Source organism: Hemicordylus capensis, chromosome 1, assembly GCF_027244095.1.
Source record: "Hemicordylus capensis ecotype Gifberg chromosome 1, rHemCap1.1.pri, whole genome shotgun sequence".
Taxonomy (NCBI): Eukaryota; Metazoa; Chordata; class Lepidosauria; order Squamata; family Cordylidae; genus Hemicordylus; species Hemicordylus capensis.
In genome coordinates, this window is record NC_069657.1 from 331,041,803 (window position 1) to 331,062,393 (window position 20,591).

Here is a 20,591-nt window from a genome sequence, read left to right on the forward strand (position 1 = left end):
CCCTGTCAGGCTGGGGTCTGGCTAGAGCCGCAGGAGGTGCAGCTGGCCACAGCTTCTCGGCTCGGCGCTGGCGCTGGCTCCGCTTTCCCTTCCGCCAGGCTGGAGTGATGTCAGATGTGATCTCTCTGCTTGGGTGGTAATCAGACCCCGTCGAGGAGTCCTCGCAAAGCAGCCTAACTTCTTTCAACAGCCTCTGATGGTAATTACAGTAATCGAAGCTGCCATATATCTTTAAGCAATTACTAGGCACAAAAAGCCCCCCAGGACGCCCCGTCGAGGGACGTTCCAAACGGTTTCCCAGCGCGGCCCGGGTCCCGTCGGGCTTTGCCGTTAGACTGCTGGGGCCTCGACGCAGGGTTAATCAGCTATCTGGTGACCCCGTGTCAAGTTAACGGGGCTCCCTCGCTCGTCGCCTGGCATCCTTCGGCAGCCCAAGAATGTTTCTCAGCCCAGCAGCCCCTGCTGCTGGGGAGGCGGCCTCAATGGGCCCACCAGAGACTGACCCCAAATGCCAGCAGAGCTGCAGAAAAGGGGAGGGTGCGAAGGCAGCGGGAAACGGGCCAAGGTTTGGGGGAGAAGACGAGGGTGGGCAAGCGGGGAAAGGCAATGCTGCGAAGGACAAATCGGCCCCATGGATTTCTATAGGGAGGGCGCCGAGCGCGCCCTCAGCCATCCCCTCGATCCCCAGGGCTAAAGCTACAAGCCTTACTTGGGAGTAAGCCTCGCCTTGGTCAATATCGGGAGACTTACTTCTGAGTAAGCATGCTCAGTCCGGGTGGATTGTCCCGGGGCGTCTTACAGTACATTGGCATATTGCATATCTCCGCCTGTAAAGTTAAGTCTGATGGCAAATGGAAATTCTACCGCCCTGAATATAATGTAAATATCGCCTTAGGTCGAGTATGTGGCGCGGGCTGAAATAAGGAAGCACATTGTTTATCGACTGGCGTCGATATTATATTTAATTAAAATAAGCCTCGCCAAAATGTAATAGGCAGGTCCCTTGGGGATGGGGTAGAGCAGAATCAACAGGTATAGAGACAGCATACCATAGAATCGATACAGAATCTACCTAACATAATAGCAGCAGGTGAATGGCAGGAACCGAGCAGACATCAATGCAATTTGTCTATAAGTATGTAACGGGAAAGAGATATGGGAGTCACAGAAAGAACAGCCATACAATAAGTGATCTATCCTATAATTTAATATACGGATTCGGTGTGAAATTAACGGTAAACTGCCCTTGATTTGGCAGTCAGAACTGCTTACGTGATTACGTCTCAGATGTTGTCCATTTTCATAGAATATATCCCGTCTAAAAATATTTTATCATCTCAGTCCTCACCTGCACATTTTCCTCCGAAACAGGAGTTCGGTGGGACATAAGCCAAAGCGGAAGGGCATCATATTGCAACCTTAATCCTATAAGCATCTATGTGAAAGTGCTTTGGAGAAAGCCCCATTCAACTTAGTGGAATTTACTTCAGAGGAAACATGATTGAGACCGGGCGTCAGTTCTGATATCCACCACTCATTTACTTTGAAATAGCCCATTAAAATAAACAGGGCTGCTCCGAAGTATGATTTTGTGGTCCAAAGTTGTACTTTAAAAAGAATATGTACTCCCCCCGTCCCTTGTTCCATATATTCAAGTCGGGACTCCGGAAATTCCATATATAGGCCAGGTAGGTATGAAAAAGCTATAGGTGTGTGCAATCCTATACACGTAGTACTAGGACTATACACGTTTACTAGTCCTGCTGAGTTCAATTGCGTTTACTCCCAAGTAAATGTATATAATAGGACTGCAGGCTAAATAACTATTTCGGATCTTCTAATATGTTTGTGCTTCACGAGGTTTTGTCTATATTATTATTTATAATGATTGGTGGTGGGGTCTTTTTTAAAAGCAAAATGTGCCCAATTTATTTCATTTGGTCTCACAAATGAAAGATACGTGCTGGGAGTCTGGGGCAAGCAGCACCTTCACAGTACTTTCAAGGAAGTTCCTTATTTACGTCCCAGGCAATGGCACGTTTCCAGCTCCATCCTGAAGTACCGCGGTATTTGCTCAGAAGTAAATCCTATGGATTTCGAGGGGACTTACTTCCAAGGAAGTAGGGTTAAAAGACGACTTCTTCATCACTGGAATGGAAACGAAGGGGACGGAATGGAAACGAAGCAGTCTCTGCCATCTGGGCTAGTCCGACTGGGAGGGAGGGAGCTGCGATCCTGAGGGCCCCCTGGCCAGAGAAGCGAGGGGCCCTCTAGCTCCATGATCCCACACATTCGGAGTGGGAAGAAAGCCCCCGCCATTCCAGGCATTTAGTGCCCAGGAGGTATGCCGAGCTGCGGTTGGAAATCGGTCTTCAGGGAGGAGAGTGGGAAAGAGCGGAGCTCTTGCGATGAGCCTGCTCCGGAAAGGGCGCGCCGGGGGCAGCCGGGAGCGCCAAGGAGCCCCGCCGGCCGCGAACGCGCGCTTGGGATTTGCGGACGGAAAGTGCGGGGAGTTGTGGTGCAGTCTGCCTGCCCGACCGGCAGAGGTGACACCCGACACCGGGGGATGGCCCCGTTGCATGTCGGCTTTCCCTCCCGCCCAGGGATTGTGGAAAGGCGAGCCGTGGCTGGGAGGGAGGGAGGGGCGGGGAGTCGAGTGCTCTCCGCTGCGGCCATTGTGTGCAGCCCGCATTCCCATGCTACTCTTTTTGACGGGTCACTGGTGACCCAATAGGCAGGTGGCGAGGAGGGCGTGTAACGACACCGCTCGAGAAGCCCAGCTCCCCTCCAGATCGCCTCCCGCCCCGCCCCCGCCCGCCGCCCCGCGAGGTTGCAGTCCGAGGCAGGGCGGGAGACGCCCCCAAAGTCGCCCCCTGAGCCGGACCTCTTGGGCCTGATTGGCGGTCGGAACGGGCCTCTCCTCCTCCTCCTCCTCCTCCTCGACTCCCTCCCGCCCTCTCCTCATCCCCCGGCCGCTGCTTCTAGGCCGGGCTGCCCCGCTGCAGGCAGGCAGCTGCCGAGATGTTCCAAAGAGCCGAGGAGCTGCTGGCAGCCTGCACCACGGGCTGGGAAGGCGGCGAAGCGAGTTCGGGAGGGGAGGGGGGGTCACTAAGTTAACCCAGTCCTCGAATGTCCCCCTGGTGTGGCGGGCAGGCCGGCGGCCTTGGTCGAGAGTTGGGGCTGAAAGCAGCTCGGGCTTCTCCAGCCAGCGGAAGAATCGGCTCGGAATCCGCTCCCTCCACCCCACGCGGGCGGCGACACACCCTCCCTCCTCCCCGAGGAGAAGGGGGCTGCTGCTGCCGAGGCGGTGTCCCTTCCTGCTAGGCCGAGGGACTGCGGGGCGGGGCTCGGCTCCTGCTTCCAAACAGTCCTCTGGCGGGGGGGGGGGAGGGGGTCCCGCTATCGGTGCCCTGCATGAATTATTAGGCTGAATCCAGAACTCCTCGGATTCAGTTGGGACTCCTTCGCAAGGCAGGGAGTGGGGTTCTCGCAGCTTGAAGGCTGCGATCTCCTGCTCGACTACCCGGGAAGAAGCCCCACTGAACACCGCGGGGCTTTCCTCTAAGGAGAGGCGGGGAGGATCGGGCTGGAAGCAGCAGCTGCATTCCTTTGCACGCTGGCCTGTCCCCAGCAGGCGCAATGCCGCCTTAGATGGGGCTGGAAGGAAGGCTCCGTCCCGTCCTAAAAAACCACACCTACGCCTCGGCCCACTTGCTCCAGAGCAGTCCAGTTGCGTGAGTTGCTTCCGCGTGCATCAGTCGTGGCTCGCAAATAGCACCTGCACTGCAGCCTGTACGTATATCACGCAAAACGGTTTCCAGGGGGACTGTGTGAGGACAGGAGAGCGACTTGGACGGAACCTTGGGCCACACTGAAATCCATAGGACTGACTTCCACCTCAGGATGGGGTCGTTAAGGTGTGGCCCTGAGCATGCGTACTTAGTTGTGAGTGACAATAGAATGAATGGGACTTCGTTTAGAATAAATATGTATGAGACGGGGGTGCACCAAACGTGTATAGACAACACCAGTCTTGCAAGGTTGGCATGCTATGAGGAAGGCAAAAGGAGGACACCACAGTGCCACGGCATTGCTTGGTTAGGATCGGTCTTACCCGAGAGAGACACTTCAGAACCATGAAAGGCAAAGCGGGTTTTGACTGGCTGTTGGGGTGCAGAGAAAAGGACAGACAAATTCTCTCTGGGACGACTTCTTCCATAGTTGTGTAATGTGGATTTTAACATTCGCTCTTTAAAAGAAAGGTCTAAGCATTGTTAGAGTTGTACGATTCAAAGGGAATGCAATTGACTCCCAGCCACTAAGCACATTTACCTGCAAGTAAAGTGCATTCATTTCAACAGACTTTTCCCCGAGTGATAGCCTAGGAGAAATATGACAGACTGCAAAGGAAGAGTTGGAGAGAGAGCACAACCGGTCGAACATCCCAAACTTGGTTTCAAGGACCACTTGTTTGTATCTGAAAAGTTGCTACTTTTTGTATGGTTTTTATTTTATTGTAAACCGCCTAGGCTACCCTGCGGGTAGGAAGGCGGTCTATAAGGATAAGCATACACAGGGCGACTTGAACTGGTATGTGTTTGCCACTAAGTTCCAGAGGTTGTAATGGGACTTCCAAGGAAGCCTGCTTTGCATCGCAGGCTGACAACGAAGCATGACTCTAAACATATTCACTAGGTAGCAGGGGTGTAATGGAGCGGGGGCCGCGCCGGTACTTCTCGGCTTCTCTGGCTGTTCAGGTGTGGGCATGGCCATGCGGCTGTCATGGAGAGAGCGCCTGCACTTCTGAATTTGCAGTAACGTCACTGCTGCATAGTAAGTACTATTACGCTCATTGGAGAAAATGTTAGTGGACTGAGCTGAGAATCGAATGGAACTGCATTCCCACGTGTATTAGTCTGGGTCTATTTCTGTTTGATTTTGCTTTCGTTGGATTAGTGCTCTGCTTCCTTCAGAGTAAGATCCATTGGCATGAATGCTTTAAGAACTTTCTGGCGAAGTTCTGTATTTAAGCGTGTGGGGAGGGTTTTTCCCGCCCTTGGTTCCCAAACACTGAAGGCTAATCCTTCAAACCACTGAAGTCAGAGAGAAGACTTCTCTTGATCCGAACGAGTGTGTATATGGCATTGATGGTGCCTCTAAGTAAGGGGGCGTAGCACATCCTTGAATGTGTTGACTCTGATGAGAATCTCACTGAGAACTATGGAACTTCCCCCAGGTGTGAAAGTAATCCTATACACACACTTTGACGTCAACTACTGAAGCTCTTTCCGAGTAAACACGGATGGGACTGGATTCACTGCATGTGCGTTTAGGATTTCAGCCTTAATCGGAGCTAAATACTCTGGAAGTCGGTGGAACAGACTTCGAACGAGGGTTAAGATCCTAAGACTGCGCCCCTAAGCAAGCTGGCTTGGAAGCCCAGGCCACTGAATTCAGTGTGAGGTCGGCTTATACACCAACAGGTTGCCAATATGTTCAGACTCCAATATGTTCAGACTCCAGTTGAAAACCACTATGCATGTTTAAGAATTCAGAAGTAAGACCTATTGAATTCAGTTTGGCTACATTCTGGTAAAGCTGCTACTTTAGTACACTTCAGACTGGGTCTATGTTTTTGTGACAATGACTGTACCTGCGTTCATTTTAAAAGTGAACCTGGGGGTGGACCTCTCAAATGCATGGTAGAGACAGGGTGTCTGTTGCTGTACATGTATTCAACACAGCGTGTGAATGACTGTGCCTGTGTACACTGTACACTCCTTGTAGGAGCGTGGTACATAACGTGTGAATAGGGCTTTCCTATTTGTACCATGCATTTGAGGGACATGTACTCAGGTTCATTTGTAAAACGAGCACAGGTACAGTCACTCACACAATAACATGTACGAGTGTACTGACATCTGAAGACAGACACAACAAAAGAGCTGGTCTTGTGGTAGCAAGTGCTGTCAGATATTCCCCTTTAGGTGATGGGGTCACTCTGGGAACAGTATCTGCAGACTTGTGTGTAGAAGGTTCCAAGTTCCCCCACCCTGGCAGCATCTCTAAGAAAGGGCTGAGAGAGATCCCTGCCTTTAACCTTGGAGAAGCTTCTGCCGGTCTATGTAGACATTACTGAGCTAGATGAGCCAATGGTCTGACTCGGTAGAAGGCAGCTCCCTAAGTTCCTAAAATCCGAATAGGGTTCATGTCTCATAGGCATCACTGTGACTTACTTTCCAGCAAACGTTCCTAGGATCGGGCTTGGAACTTTCCAGCCGGTCCCTCCACTGTCAGTTTTGCCACAATACTTGGGTCCTGCAAGTCTCAGGATCTGAGCACAGGCAGGTCGAGCAGTGGCGACACCGGGGCTGGTGTGTGTGTGTGGGGGGGGGGCTTGGGAGGGGAACCGAAGCGGGGAAGTGCCTTTCCGAGTGGGGAGCTGTGCTCCACATAAGAGTTCTGAAACAAAAATAGGGGGCAGCTGGGGGCGGGCAACTGCTTTTCGGAGAGAGCGTTTGCTCCCCCTCTTCGGAGTCACCCCGCGAAATCATCGGAAAGCGGCCACAGAGGTTTGTCATAGCAGCAAGAGCAGCCGTAGCCGCCCCTCGATCTAGTACCCCCCGCCCGGCCCCAGCGCTTCAGGTCGGCCCGATTGCTCACCCGCCCTTGTCTTTCTCTCTCCTCTTTCCGTCTACTTCCAGGCCGGATTTTAGACATCCCCTGCAAAGTGTGTGGCGACCGCAGCTCCGGCAAGCACTACGGGGTTTACGCCTGCGACGGATGCTCAGGGTTTTTCAAACGCAGCATCAGAAGAAACCGCACTTATGTCTGCAAATCGGGAAATCAGGTACCAGTCACCACCCCACTTCCTAACCGCCTGTCCCACTCCCCTCCTGTTCGGACAGCAGCATTCCTCGCTGGTGAGTCCACCTGCCTCGGTCCTCCTCCTCCTCACCCCCTTGCCGCCACTGGGTCTCCGGGCGGGTCCCTTTGAAATGTGGCCGAGTGAGGGTCCATCAAGGCACACCCGGGGTTGACTTGCTCTAAACCAGAGAGCTCCCCAACTTTGGGTGCTCAGACGTTGTTGCACTACCACTCCCATCATCCCCCTCCGTAATGATCCCAAACGGGGGGTACTGGAAGATGTAGTCCGAGAACATCTGGACAGCCAAAGTTGCTGCCAAAAGGGCAGGCTGGATACGGTGTCCATTACCGGATCTCCTGCTCCAATCAAGAGGACCTGCTGTGGAGCTCAAGTGAGTTCCGGGCATTTTCATTGCTTGAGCAAAAGGAGACGATTCAGGCGCCTCTTTAGGGGCCGATCCAGCCCCCCTACGGCCCTTCTAAGGCCACAGTCTCATGTACACGGACAAGAAGCAGTCTCATTGCAGCTCGAACTTAAGGATGTTGATTTGGAAGGAAGACCCACACATACACCCCTTAATTCAGCAGGGTTTACTCTCAGGTAAGCGTGCCTAGGAATTCACCTTTACTTCCGAACAACCACGGCAAGGACCGGACTGCCTGACTGTAATCCCAACGTGGAGCAAGTTCCCACTGACCTCCATGAGGCTTGCATCCGAGAAAACAGCCTGCACGGATGAGCCCATGGCGGCGTTCCGTGGGAGTCATTGCAGTGCCTGCTTCGTGGTGCCATGGACATCAGTGGCACGCCCGAGTGCGTAACTTGCAGCTGTTAGGTGATCCAATTCGCACTCTCGGACCCTCTTCTAAGGCAACAAAGGGCGAGGAAACCCTGGGTTGCAATCTGGATGTATCCACCAAACATAACTACTGCCCCGAGGAAGTTCCAGGTGTGTAACAAGAGTGAAGAGGAAGGTCCAAATGGGTTCCAAGAAAGTAACGGCCCTTGAACGCGCTTGGGTGTGCCCAGGGTCCGGACCTCAGGAAGGAAGAAGAACTCCGCTGAACACTGTCTGGCCGACACGTGCAGCCGAAGGAAGTGGTGGCGTCCCGAGGGGAATGGACTGTACCACTTGAGGCGGAAGACGGGCGCGGGAGAGCCACTTTTTTGAATGTCCTTCCTCCCTTTTTTGTTTTAAAGGATAAAACTAGCTAGTGATATTGCTCCCTATAGCTAGGGAGCGGGATGGACTAGAACCTTTCTCTAGAATGCACTAGTTTTGTGGGTGGGTGTTTTTTTAAACACTTGCAGGGATTTTAAATGGGAGGCATTTAAAAAGGCATCTCCTACCTGCACTCTGAAATGGCACACACGAACGCCACTTTATCCCCTAGTAAGTTATTCTGTTGCACCTGTAGACGCACTGGACCAGAGAGAACCTTCTCTCTTCTGCCAGTTATGTGTGTTTTCTCTACATTGTTGATTACCCGCGTTTGCCACCAGCATGCTTTGAAACCCCATTGAAATAAATGGAATTTACTAGGCCTTTGAGTTTGGGGTGCAAGTCTCACTTGCCGTAGGTTAGCCAACCAGATTCATTCGTTTATTCCTTCTGTAAAAAGACACAAACACATGTGGATTGTTGGACCACTTAAATGCAGTCTTGTAAAGTTAATACTAAGAAATATAATTTAATTTCTTGAGCACTCCCCTCTCCTCGCCCATAAAGGTTAAACAGCCGTTGTACAAAAGAGAAGGATTCTTACAACAGCAATCGAAGGAAATCGGTGTTCCCAAAGCGTTCCGAACTCGCTGTAAAACAAAAACAAGAAATATTGAGCAGTGTTCTTGGCATTGTACGTACACCACTATTGCTCATTCCCATTTCTACCAGCCACCTCACATATTCCCTGAGAAATCAAATCATTAATAACTGTACATTTTCAAAGATATCTTTCCTTACCTTGTAAACCGCTTTGAACACTGCGAGGTGTTTGCAAGTATTTGAATAAATATATTAATACCTAACAAACCAAGCCGATCCGGCTAGGATACTATGCACACTTACTAGGAAGTAAACCCTATTTGAGAAGTGGAACCTACTTCTGAGTAACCGTGCGTTGGATCCGGTTGCAGAGATTTTGCCCTCAGATCAACGTGTTTTGGGAGGTAAGCCGGCTCTTGTGTATACACTCCATAGTGGGAAAGCCTCCTTTAAATGCTGTTGGAATGATTTCCGAGTAAACCTCAACGGATAGTAGTCATAAAGGAGGTTACATCCAAAACTTACCTGCGCCTAAATTTACTGATTCCCAGGGGTTTAGGGCCCTCTAAGTCTGTCTAGGGTTGTGCTGCAGGTGATTTAAGGCTAACTTTGTTCAGGCGCCTTAGTTGTACTTAAGTAATCAATTAAATAAGCGGTTCAATGAAGTATGGCGGTGCATGTAGTATCTTGGCAACACTTTCCTTCGATCACTGTTTTTGGAAAACCGTTTCTTTTTGCAAGCCAAGAGATGCATTACGCGATTTGCTCTTAACTCCCTTTAAGCCAGAGGGCGGCTTCGATTCAATAATTTTGTGTCGGAATGCTCCGGGCTGAATCCGGAGGAGGCAATGAGTCCTAGACTACCCGGGGCTCAAATCAACTCCCTGGGCTGGGATACTGAGTTATTTGTCACTCTCCCAAGCCTACACGGACGCTGGACGACTCTGCGTTTTGGTCACTGTAGGGAACGGGATGCGGCCTAGACAGACCTTCCCTCCTTTGGTCTGATTCAGCAGGACCATCTTCTAGCGTCCTTTCCAAGCGACTCTCCAGCTTCAGGCGCTTTCTCTTTGACCTGGGCGGAAGTGAAAATGATGGGTAGGACCGAATCCTGCTCTTCAGCCACCTGTTTGCCAGGTGCAATTAGAACGCTCCTCACGTTCTACATGCACACCCTAGCCGTGAACTGGATCACGTCCAATCCGTCCGCTTCCAAGTCCAGCTTCTGTGATGAACAAACAACCAGGTGTTTGTTGTCTAAGCACAGATGGGGGCGAAGAAGAAGCTTCCTGGTCGCTATTTGTCCGACCTGAGTCGAAGTTCGAGGTGGCTGGTTTGGGGAAGAGTCTGTTGGGATCCCTCAAGTCACCTTAAGAAGTGTTGTGATCAGGCCTGCAGTCCTACGAACATTTAAATCCCTTTGAACTCAGTGGGATTACTTCCAAGAAGACATGCACAGCAATGGGCGGTCACTTGTCTTCTGCGCTGGATCCTTCATACGTTTTTGTGTGTGAGAATAAGTTTAGTTTCTCCTGAAATTCCCTAACAGCCGAGATAATAGGAACATCTGTGCGTACCTGGGGGAAATAGTTTCCTTGCTCCAAACAGGAGAAGCAAGCTGCCAACTGGATCTTAAAAGAATCTTTACACGAAGGTACCACTTTGTTTGGCCTTTATTTATTATCCTGGTGTCCCATCGCCCCTAAGCACTGAAGGCGCAATTATATCCAGATCCTCATTTCAGGAAGTTAGAGGGAAACGAAGTATTTCGTACTTAGGCTTGCATGGTCAAGCTCTCCTCAGGAAGCGAGGTCCAAGGAAACCAAAGGGACTAGTAGCCCAGCTACATTTATTTGGAAGTGATAGTGAATCCTGCTAAAAGTAATGACTTGTTCACATTCTTTTAGAAACTGAGTGCTCTCTTTTTAAAAAATGTTTTTAAAGATTTCTGGACTAGGTTTAAGTTGGTAGAGATGTTGCAAAAGTAACTTTTTCTAGTTACAGAAAGAAACCGCCTGAGACAGAGAAGAACATAGGAAGCTGTTATATACTGAGTCAGACCATTGGTCCATCTAGCTCAGTATTGTCTTCACAGACTGGCAGCGGCTTCTCCAAGGTTGCAGGCAGGAATCTCTCTCAGCCCTATCTTGGAGATGCCAGGGAGAGAACTGGGAACCTTCTGCATGCAAGCAGGCCGATGCTCTTCCCAGAGCAGCCCTATCCTTAAGGGGAACATCTTACAGTGCTCACATGTGGTCTCCCATTCAAATGCAACCAGGGTAGACCCTGCTTAGCAAAGGTGGCAATTCATGCTTGCTGCCACAATGCTATAAACACTTACCAAGAGTAGCTGGGCGGGAGGTGCCAGAGGGCAAGCGCCCCCTCCACAAGTGGCTTGCCCCTCCACCCGCCCCCTATTTCTGTTTCAGAACTCTTGCCCCTCCACTGCCCATTGAGATAATCAGGAGAGGTCCATCTGCAGTCGCCACCGGCTTGTCTGGTGGCTACTCAGGGACTTCGCTGCTGCCCCGCGGCTTTGGAATGAGCTCCCTGTTGAAATAAGAGCCTCCCCATCTCTGAAAACTTTTAAAAAGTCTTTAATGACGCATCTGTTCACCCAGGCTTTTAATTAAATTTAGTTTTAATAGTTTAAACACAGTTTTAAACATTTTAAATTGTAATATTTTAAGTATTTCAATCATTTTGTTTTAACTAACGTTTTAACTTTTTCTGTTCATTTGGCTTTGCTGTAAACCGCGCAAAGACGCAAGTGTTGGGCGGTCTAAAAATATGTTAAATAAATAAATAATAATATGCGGGACACAGCTCGCTCTTTGCCTCTCCTGTCTTCTCCCCACCCACCCCCCGCCCATTCTTTTCTGGTGCCAGTACTGAGTGACACGCTTTGGAGACCGACCCTACTCACGTCAATCGGAAGTAAGTCCCCCGGAGTTAACTGGGATTTATTCTCAAGTAAGTGTGTTTAGAAGGGTGGCCCAGAAAGTCATCTTGTCCAGTTTCATTATAGGATATCCTGCACATAAATAATTCCAGAAGTGCCTCTGTCTACAGCCCAAGGTCCCCAGCCTCTTTAACCCACACATGCAATTGCTTGCCGAACGGTTGGAATTGGAGCCTCCCGCCATGTTTAATCCAAGCCAAATCTGCCTTGCTGTAACTTTCGCTTCGTAATTATGGTGAACAAGTTGGACTGATTCTTCTTTTGGGGATTATCCTAATACAAACGCACTCGCCCATTCATTCTTAGGAACACACACCCGGTTTTAAACCGGAGCGACTTTCGTTTACAAAGCATTGGACCAAGAATCTATGAGTGATCTTTTACTTCGCGTGGTCTAACTCTGCTTTGCAAATTGCGATCTTGGGGTCCATCTCGTGCGCCAACATTACGCCCGTCTAAACAACGGACGCTTGTTTCATCTTCGCTTTGTTCGGCCTTGATCTTGATATGCTCCTGTCCATTACGGCGCTAGATATTGATTAGCGGAGCCACGAAGAAGCAGGACATCGAGACTTTGGGAATAGCACAGGCCTTTCGGTGGCCGGCGGGGCGGGGGAATGGCTCTCTGTGTGTGTGACCCGATGCACACAGCTAATGGAACCTGCGCGGCGCGGGGCTGGCGGAGCACGGTTGGGAGAGACCCAGGAAAGCCTGAGGAGGAGAATTTGCGTGGTGGGTGCAGAGCTGAGCTGCGGTAGGCCTGCAGGCCGTGGGGAGGCGACACCATCCGGAAGTCAAGATCGGGCTGTGTGATGGAGGCGAGGCTTGACCTACCAGCCTCCAGCTCTTCGTCTGGGGCTCCACACCGCGATTTGTGGGAGGTAGCTGTCTAGGGTGCTGAAAGGCAATCTAGAGCTTCTAGAACAGCCTGCGGGTGCTTCCCTTCTTCCGCCAGCTGTTTCAATCACGAAAAAACACCGCTCTTGCTGGTGGAAATCTGGACTAGGCTCCATGTGAAGTGTTGAATGGACGGGCGATCATGTCGCAGGGAATGGGGAAGGGAGCTATGTTGGACCAAGACTGAGGAGATCATGGGGTCAAATTCCCACTCAGCCATGAAGCTGAATGAGTCTCAGCCCAGCCCACTTCACAGGGGGCTTTTGAGGATGAAATGGAGGCAGGAGAACCATCATGCGTGCTGCACTGAGCTCCTTGGAGGAAGGGCAGTCAATGTACATGTAATACGTTAATAAATAAAACATCTTAGTGAGATGACCAGGCACCTCCCTCTTCCAGAATTTTCTTACTGAGATTCACTTTCTATCCCCCCATTCATAAAGGAATCTCTTTGTTCTAGGGAGGCTGTCCGGTGGACAAGACGCATCGGAACCAATGCAGGGCGTGTCGGCTGAAGAAGTGCTTGGAAGTCAACATGAATAAAGATGGTACTTGTTATTTGGTACTTGTATCCTCTTATTTCCAGTAGAGGAATGGACAGCCAGCATATATACTATGTTAATTATTATTATTTTTATTTATATTATGTTATATGGATTATATTCTAATATAATTAATAATAATAATAATAATAATAATAATAATAATAATAATAATAATAATAATAAAATGTGATTTACAGCATAGGTCTGTGCTTAGGGCTTTCACCAACATCTACAATTTCCTACACTTCTCTTTTGATGATCCCTTTGAAGCACCAGTCTTTCATTGCAAAATTATACCTCTCAATCAAAAGTATTCCAGTAGCTATATAGTAATTGTTTCTATATAGTTGCCTTAGATCAGGGATTCCCAATGCCTTTGGGCACTGTGGCTGTGGATGATGGGAACTGTAGTCCAACAACATCCGGGGGCCCAAGACTGGGAACGCTTGCCTTAGATGGTACATTTAAGAAGGGCACCATCAGAAATGCTTGAAGATATCCCAGTAGGCTCATATTTGGGAGGCAGAGATGATGAGTTTCCTGACTTCATCGTACATTAACACTAGCAACCACAGATCAAGTATGCACCCCCAACAAAACCTGTTGAATATCTACATGGATAGTTTCCAAGAACTTGAACAGTTGTCCTGTCAGCAGGACATAATTTCAATGTATCATCTGCATCCAGTGTAACTCTGTGGCTCTTAGCAGGCCCTTAAGACACAAAGTCATCTTTGTGAACACAGTTGTTCCACCCCTGCAAACAGCTTACAGCTTACCCCCCCCCGCTCTCCCCCCCATGTGGAACAGTTGTGCAAATGCAGGCCTGCGTTGGATGTTGATACGCTGGTCTTGTGGTAGCAAGCATGAATTGTCCCCTTTGCTAAGCAGGGTCTACCCTTGTTTGCATTTCAATGAGAGACTATATGTGAGCATTGTAAGATATTCCCCTTAGGGGATGGGGCCACTCTGGAAGAGCATCTGCACACGTGCATGCAGAAGGTTCCAAGTTCCCTCCATGGTATCTCCAGATAGGGCTGAGAGAGAGTCCTGCAGGTAACCTTGGAGAAGCTGCTGCCAGTCTGGGTAGACAATACTGAGCTAGATGGACCAATGGTCTGACTCAGTACAAGGCAGCTTCCTATGTTTCTATGTACCTACAAAGGAAAAGGACAGATTGAAAGATCTGCCTTCTTCACACACATAGATTGACTCTGGATGTCACTGCACATGTGTAAGTCAATCAGAACTTGGAAGAGTATAACTGGGACAGGATGCTATGTGCATCCAGAGGAGCATCATTCAATACATCCCCCATTGTTGCTGCTTTAATGTGGATGAAGCTGCATATTTCCATCTGCCAAAAGTGATCCTAGTAATCAAATGCTATTTGCCTCCACACATTAATAGTCTTGTACAATACCTTTTTAAATGTTGGACTATATCTGGATTGGGGCCACTATGTTGCATTTCCCACATGCAAGGCAATGACTTTGAATTGGGAATTTAAAAAGAAGAAAAAGAAGAATATGGGAACTGCACATTTTGTGATTGTCCTGTTCAGTTTGTTGCCTATCTTTGAATAATGTTTGCTTCCTTTGAAGACTGGTGAAAGTGATTTGTCAGCTGCCCAATTACTAGATGCTACTTCCAGGTTCAGTGGTAGTATACATCAGAATAACAGTTGACATGCTGTGCAGTGAGCCATGCATCCAAGAGGGATGCGGGCTCACTGCTTCCGTGCCAGCTAAGAGCCCATGCATGCACCTTCTGAAGGTGGAGATTGCGCCAAAGCTGTGAATCATCACAGCTGCAACCAAACACCATCATTTCTATTGGAAGTTAGTTGCAGCTGCAATGACACACAGCTTCAGAGGCACAGAGTAGCCTCTGCCTGAGGGCTGCTCAATTGTGGCCCTCCTGCCTACAACTCCCATAATTCCTGGCCACTGTGGCTGGGGATTGTGGGATTTGTAGTCCAAAAACAGCTGGGGGGGGCTAAGTTGAGCAGGCCTGCTCTGCCTTCATTAAATACATGCATGAGCTCTTGGCTGTTGTGGAAGCAGCGGGGCCCCTACTCTTGGATGCATACTTGCTGTGCAGTATGTCAGTCAACAGCTGCTGTGAAGCAGGAGGAGGAGGAGGAGGAGGAGGCGGAGGCGGAGGCTACTTGCCTACATATCCTCCTTCTGGGCTTCCCAGAGGTATCTGGTTGGCCACTTTGAGAAAGAGGATGCTGGACTAGATAGACCTTTGGTCTGATTCAGCAGGGCTCAACTGAATGTTAAAGTAGCAAATGTTCTCTGCCCTTTTCTGAATTCCAAGGTAGTGTGGGTCTGCAGGTTGTACCATTTGCCCTCCCTATGTTCGAATCAGCTTGTTTACATATCACTGCTGGATAGCTGATGTTGAAGCTTTATCCAGTTGGTTCACACTGGTATGTAAAATTTAGCTCTCCACACACACAACACTGCTGCCACAAACTCTTTGTCCTTGCAGTCCCTTGGCCCAAATCTCACGGCCTCTAGAATTCCCCAGCATATCCTTCTCATTCCTTTCTCTCTACCAGAGCGCACCCTGCTCCTTTTCCTATGCTGTATGTGAGATTTTTCCCTACCAAACTCACGTTCACATCCTTACAGAAGTTCTGTTCTTTATGAACATTCTATTCTTCATGCCTTCACTCTTATTAATACTTGGGAATACTTTATGACATCACAGCAGGGCACATAGATAGCAGCAAACATGCAGCAAAGGCCTAATTTTATACAGATAAGTTTAGAGATGTTTTCCCCAGCCAATTAATCCAATTAGATATTTTCTATGAACTTCAAAGGGGTATTTTTCAGGCTCCAAGTAGCATGCTAACCCAAGATTTTGATTTCCAGCTGTTCAGCATGAAAGGGGACCAAGGACATCCACCATAAGGAAACAAGTAGCTCTGTATTTCAGAGGACACAAAGAAGAGAATGGAGCCACACCACACTTCCCTTCTGCAGCTCTCCCCACCCCAGCCTTCTTCACGGCTGTTACACAGCTGGAACCTCACAACCTAGAACTGGCTGCAGTTTCTACCACCTCTGAAAGGCAGACCTTGGTGGGCCTTGCTCAACCAACTCCAAAGGTGAGCTCTTTTTCCTTCTTGATTTAGGGAAAGAAATGCAACATGGTCTGATTTTCTGAAGAAATCAGATCTTGAAATCTTGATAGTGAAATAAGTCCATTATTTGGCCTTACCAAATGTTTCTCCCCACCAGTGGGAATTGTACTCACTTGTATATAATCCACACAACATCCTCCCTGCTGACACATAGCTATTACTACAGAAACACATTTCCTCTGCAGTTCCCACACTGTGGTCCTGGGAGTCTATTCTGATGTTATTTTCCCTGACTTGTTGGTGCAAATAGCTGTTTACATAATCCACTTATGTAATATCAAGGGGAGGAATTCATGCATACTCACAGCAAACACTTCAGAGAAAAGAGATACCTCCTTTCCATTGCACTCTGCTTATGGAAATAGCTACCATAATGATTTGTGAGTATTTCCAGTTGTGCACTTTTCAGGAATAGGCACAGGAGCAGGTATTTGTAGCTCAAAGCTGGGGAAATATTTCAACTGGCTTTTCGATGCTGCAATTTCACTTTCTGCTAGTGTAGCTATTGCAGTCATAGTGTTGTGAATATTATCTGCAATTAGCAAAATGCCCCATCATTATGATGGGTGGGATTTATTGAGAGAAGGCTTGCATATTGCACTCCTTGTTGGTGGAAGCTACACCATTCACTCTAAGGATCATATGCAATTGTAGCTAGCATTGCACCATAATCTAATTGCAACAAGTGCCTTGTTCCCCACCCCCACCCCGAACAGGTGAATAGCCGCCAGGCCTGCCATTTATTTGTAGGGAGGAAAACAAAGGGATGTTTATGAATGAAGCTTGGGATGCCCTCTCTCAGCTATGTCCCAGATTGCAGAATTCTTACTTTGTCCCTTATTTAATAGGGATCAGGAATACCTGGCCTAGCCTTTATCCACATAGCCCCAACTCCTTCATCTGCGTTTTCCAGCCCTGGGTTCTATGTCCTGGTTTGAGGCTAGAGTGTGATGGAATGCTGGCAAAGGACTTCTGCCAATTCTATTGAGAGTGCCGTAATACTTGATTACATCAGGACGAGACATTGGGAGTGCTTTTCACACTTAAAAGGTGCTATACAAAGAAATTTTTATTCTCTTTGGCTCATTGACTGCTGGTCTAATACAGTCTATGCATTGTTGTGATTATTAACTGGGTGACATGTATGGCATCGTGAGTGGGGGGCAAATTGGTTACGTTCTGCCAACTATGCCACAAGTGGTTCCACTTGCATACTAACAAATGTGAGCTGTTTAGAGCTGGACTTAAGTAGATGATTCCAAGGTGGTCAAGATGCTTCTGAATAGATCAGGCCTGTTCAACTTTGCCCCCAGCTGTTTTTGGACTGATTGATTGATTGATTAAATGCTGTCAAGTCGGTGTCGACTCTTAGCGACCACATAGATAGATCCTCTCCAGGATGATCTGTCTTCAACTTGGCCTTTAAGGTCTCTCAGTGGTGCATTCATTGTTGTCGTAATCCAGTCCATCCACCTTGCTGCTGGTCATCCTCTTCTTCTCTTGCCTTCAACTTTCCGCAGCGTTACGGACTTCTCAAGGGAGCTGGGTTTTCGCATATTGTGTCCAGTCATTTTGAGCCTGTTCATTTGTGCCTCAAGTGAAAATTCTGGATTGATTTGTTCTATGATCCATTTGTTTGTTTTCCTGGCTGTCCATAGTATCCTCAAAAGTCTTCTCCAGCACCAAAGTTCAAAAGTGTCGATGCTTTTTCTATCTTGCTTCTTCAAGGTCCAACTTTCGCATCCATAGAGTGTCATGGAGAAAACCATGGTCCAAACGATTCTAATCTTTGTAGGTGTAGACACCACATGGCATCTAAATATCCTTTCCAAGGCTACCTTTCCAATTGCTACCTTACCAAGTGCTAGTCTGCAGCATATTTCTTGACTGCTGGATCCTTTACTGTTGACGGTCGATTCTAAAATAATCCTCAGCCTCAGTAGCCAATAGCCAGGGATCATGGAAGTTGTAGGCTGACATCTGCAGGAGAGCCAAAGTTGAGCAGCCCTGGAATAGATGGATCATCCCTAGTTATACTGACGTATTCTATTCTGTCCATTCATATATGGAAAAACAGCTTCAAATAGTGCCGCTATGCCAAATGTAGTGCTAGAGGTCAATCTAAACATACTGGAACCAACATCCTCTTATTAATTATGTCAGCGTGACTATCCCAGGCTATGTAGAAAGCTGTGTCAGACCATTGGTCCATCTAGTTCAGTATTGTCTAAGTGGCAGTGGGTCTCCACGATTTCAGATAAGGGCCTTTCCCAGCTCTAGGATGTTTTGCATGCAAAGCACCTGCTCTGTCAGCACTGAGCTATAGTCTTTGCCCAACCATGATTGGTACATACATTCAGTGCAACCCAGTGAGTCATGATATGATGGGAAGCACTATCAGAAGTCTGGGAAGGTTAAGGTATTATATCAGTCAGCAGCGGTATAGGAAGATGCTGAAAGGCATTATCTCATACTGTGTGGGAGGAGGCAATGGTAAACCCCTCCTGTATTCTACCAAAGAAAACCACATTGCTCTGTGGATGCCAGAAGTCGAAATCGACTTGATGGCACACTTTACCTTTAATCCCCAAACATGCCCTCAAATACTGCTTTATACTCGACAATTAGCTATAGCAAGCAGCAGCATTTACCAGGCTCTAGGGCTCAGCAGGCAATTCCTCCGGGCTGCCCTGCATGAAAATATGTCCCTGGAGATCACACAGCCCCTCGGGAACATACTTATTTCCATGCTGCAAAGCAGAGAGCAGTGGAAAATGGCCCTCACTCTTTGCATGAGCAACGATGCAGCTGCTGCATATGTTCGTCTTTTTGGTTGCATGCACACAGAGCTTTGGTCAGGATGTTGGACTTTGGGCCTCCATCATCCTTCCCAGGGAGGACTGCAAGGGCCAGTGGTTGAACCATAACTGCACATGATGCATATGCTCCAAATGTTCCTATTTACTAGAGACAGTTTCTATTTTCTGGTACCTATTCCTGGTAAATCACTCTCCCTGTATTTTGCCCTTTAAGGTTTTTACCTTTTAAAATGCCTTTTAAGCATGTTGTTAATGCACACATACATGTGTGAGAGGGCTGCCTAGCTTCTCTTCCACCCCCTTCCCCATAACTAAGGTAAAGTTGTGCCGTCGAGTCGGTGTCGACTCCTGGTGACCACAAAGCCATGTGGTTGTCTTGGTAGAATACAGGAGGGGTTTACCATGGCCATCTCTCAAGCAGTGTGAGATTATGCCTTTCAGCATCTTCCTATATTGCTGCTGCCCAATACAGGTGTTTCCCATAGTCTGGGAAATATACCAGCAGGGATTCGAACTGGCAACATCTTGCTCCCTAGGCAAGTTACTTCCCCGCTGTGCCATTAGGTGGCTTTTCCCATAACTACCTCTCCAGAGTGTGCAAGTGTGTGAGTTGCCATAGCAGCAGATCTAGTGCCAGATTAAGCATTCTGTTGAACATCTGGAAACCTTTCTGGTCATTTCACAAATACAAACTGTTTTAGGAGACATTGTGGAACAGACAACTCTGAAGTAAATGAATATGGTGGCTCACACACCATGCAAGGTAATGTGGGCGGTTGGAGCACCACCCATGCTCCTGTGCCAGTGCTGTGCTCTGCTGACAGTGTTGCACAATCGTGCTGTTCTACTCTGGTGTAAAGTTGTGCAAGCACAGTTGTGCAACACAATATCCACTGGAAATAATGGGCATTGCATTGCACATGTGCATTTTGTGCAGCTTTGTGCCAGAGCAGAACAGTGCTGTTGTGCAACACCATCATCTGTGGTTACACTGATACATCAGCATAGATGGTGGTCCAATTGCCCATATTTCCATGTGTGGTATATGAGCCACAGTATTCAGCAAGCAGAAAAGAGCTTTCAGATCTGTGGCTTAGTTGAGAGAGAATGCTCAGGCAATAAACTGTGGCTAGAAAATAAGGCTGTGACCTGTATACCAGAATGTCCCTTTTTTCTTCTGTGAAATGTTAAGTGGCTCTGATGATGATAGTGGCTTCCACATTGTGGCAGAACTCCCATAATGGCCTTGGTGATGAATATGGGTGAACATTTTGTTCAGAATGCCATCAGTTTCTTCTGGGGCTTCATGGCTGTCCTTTCCTGTTCAGTTTAATCATTAAGTTCTGTTCTATACATAAAACAGAATAAAGTAGAGGATACAGTTATTGAATGCTCCCCTCTGTTTTTTTTTTAAAAATAAAACCACTCAGGAAAAAGAACAATGAAAAAGAGCAGAGGCACATCGGGGCAAAGGTTGTAGCTCCCCTTTCTCCTTGCTATGCTTGTTTCCTACTTGGAGGGGATTTTTAATGTAGGGGTGTGTTCAAAATCCGATTGCACATCTGCAGTCGGAAA

At 48.2% G+C, this 20,591-nt stretch overlaps 2 protein-coding genes across 3 annotated transcripts in view; one reads left to right on the forward strand and one right to left on the reverse strand.

Annotated features, from left to right (window-relative positions):
- Nucleotides 1–20,591, forward strand: part of NR2E1 (nuclear receptor subfamily 2 group E member 1) — a 51,208-nt gene that overhangs the window by 4,086 nt on the left and 26,531 nt on the right. Inside the window, exons 1-4 of one of the 2 annotated variants that reach the window (XM_053295590.1) lie at nt 4,471–4,833; nt 6,705–6,850; nt 12,953–13,040; nt 15,926–16,161. In XM_053295590.1, the coding sequence (XP_053151565.1) occupies nt 4,710–4,833; nt 6,705–6,850; nt 12,953–13,040; nt 15,926–16,161 (594 nt within the window). In that variant the 5' untranslated portion in view covers nt 4,471–4,709. Of the gene's footprint in view, nt 1–4,470; nt 4,834–6,704; nt 6,851–12,952; nt 13,041–15,925; nt 16,162–20,591 lie in introns of those variants that run through there. The other variant, XM_053295675.1, reaches the window with a different exon arrangement.
- LOC128344821 (uncharacterized) lies at nt 17,242–20,401 on the reverse strand. The gene is made up of 2 exons (XM_053295781.1): nt 20,174–20,401; nt 17,242–18,204 (listed from the first exon to the last, which is right to left on the reverse strand). The coding sequence occupies exons 1-2, from the start codon at nt 20,284–20,286 to the stop codon at nt 17,682–17,684; spliced, it is 636 nt and encodes a 211-aa protein (XP_053151756.1). The 5' UTR covers nt 20,287–20,401; the 3' UTR covers nt 17,242–17,681.

Bases quoted from the DNA above. Each gene is read 5' to 3' on its own strand.
- LOC128344821 (XM_053295781.1), bottom strand. From the start codon at position 20,286: ATGTTCACCCATATTCATCACCAAGGCCATTATGGGAGTTCTGCCACA. The intron at 18,205-20,173 runs GTATACAGGTCA...CATCTATTCCAG, and splicing joins AAGAAAAAAGGGACATTCTG to GGCTGCTCAACTTTGGCTCT.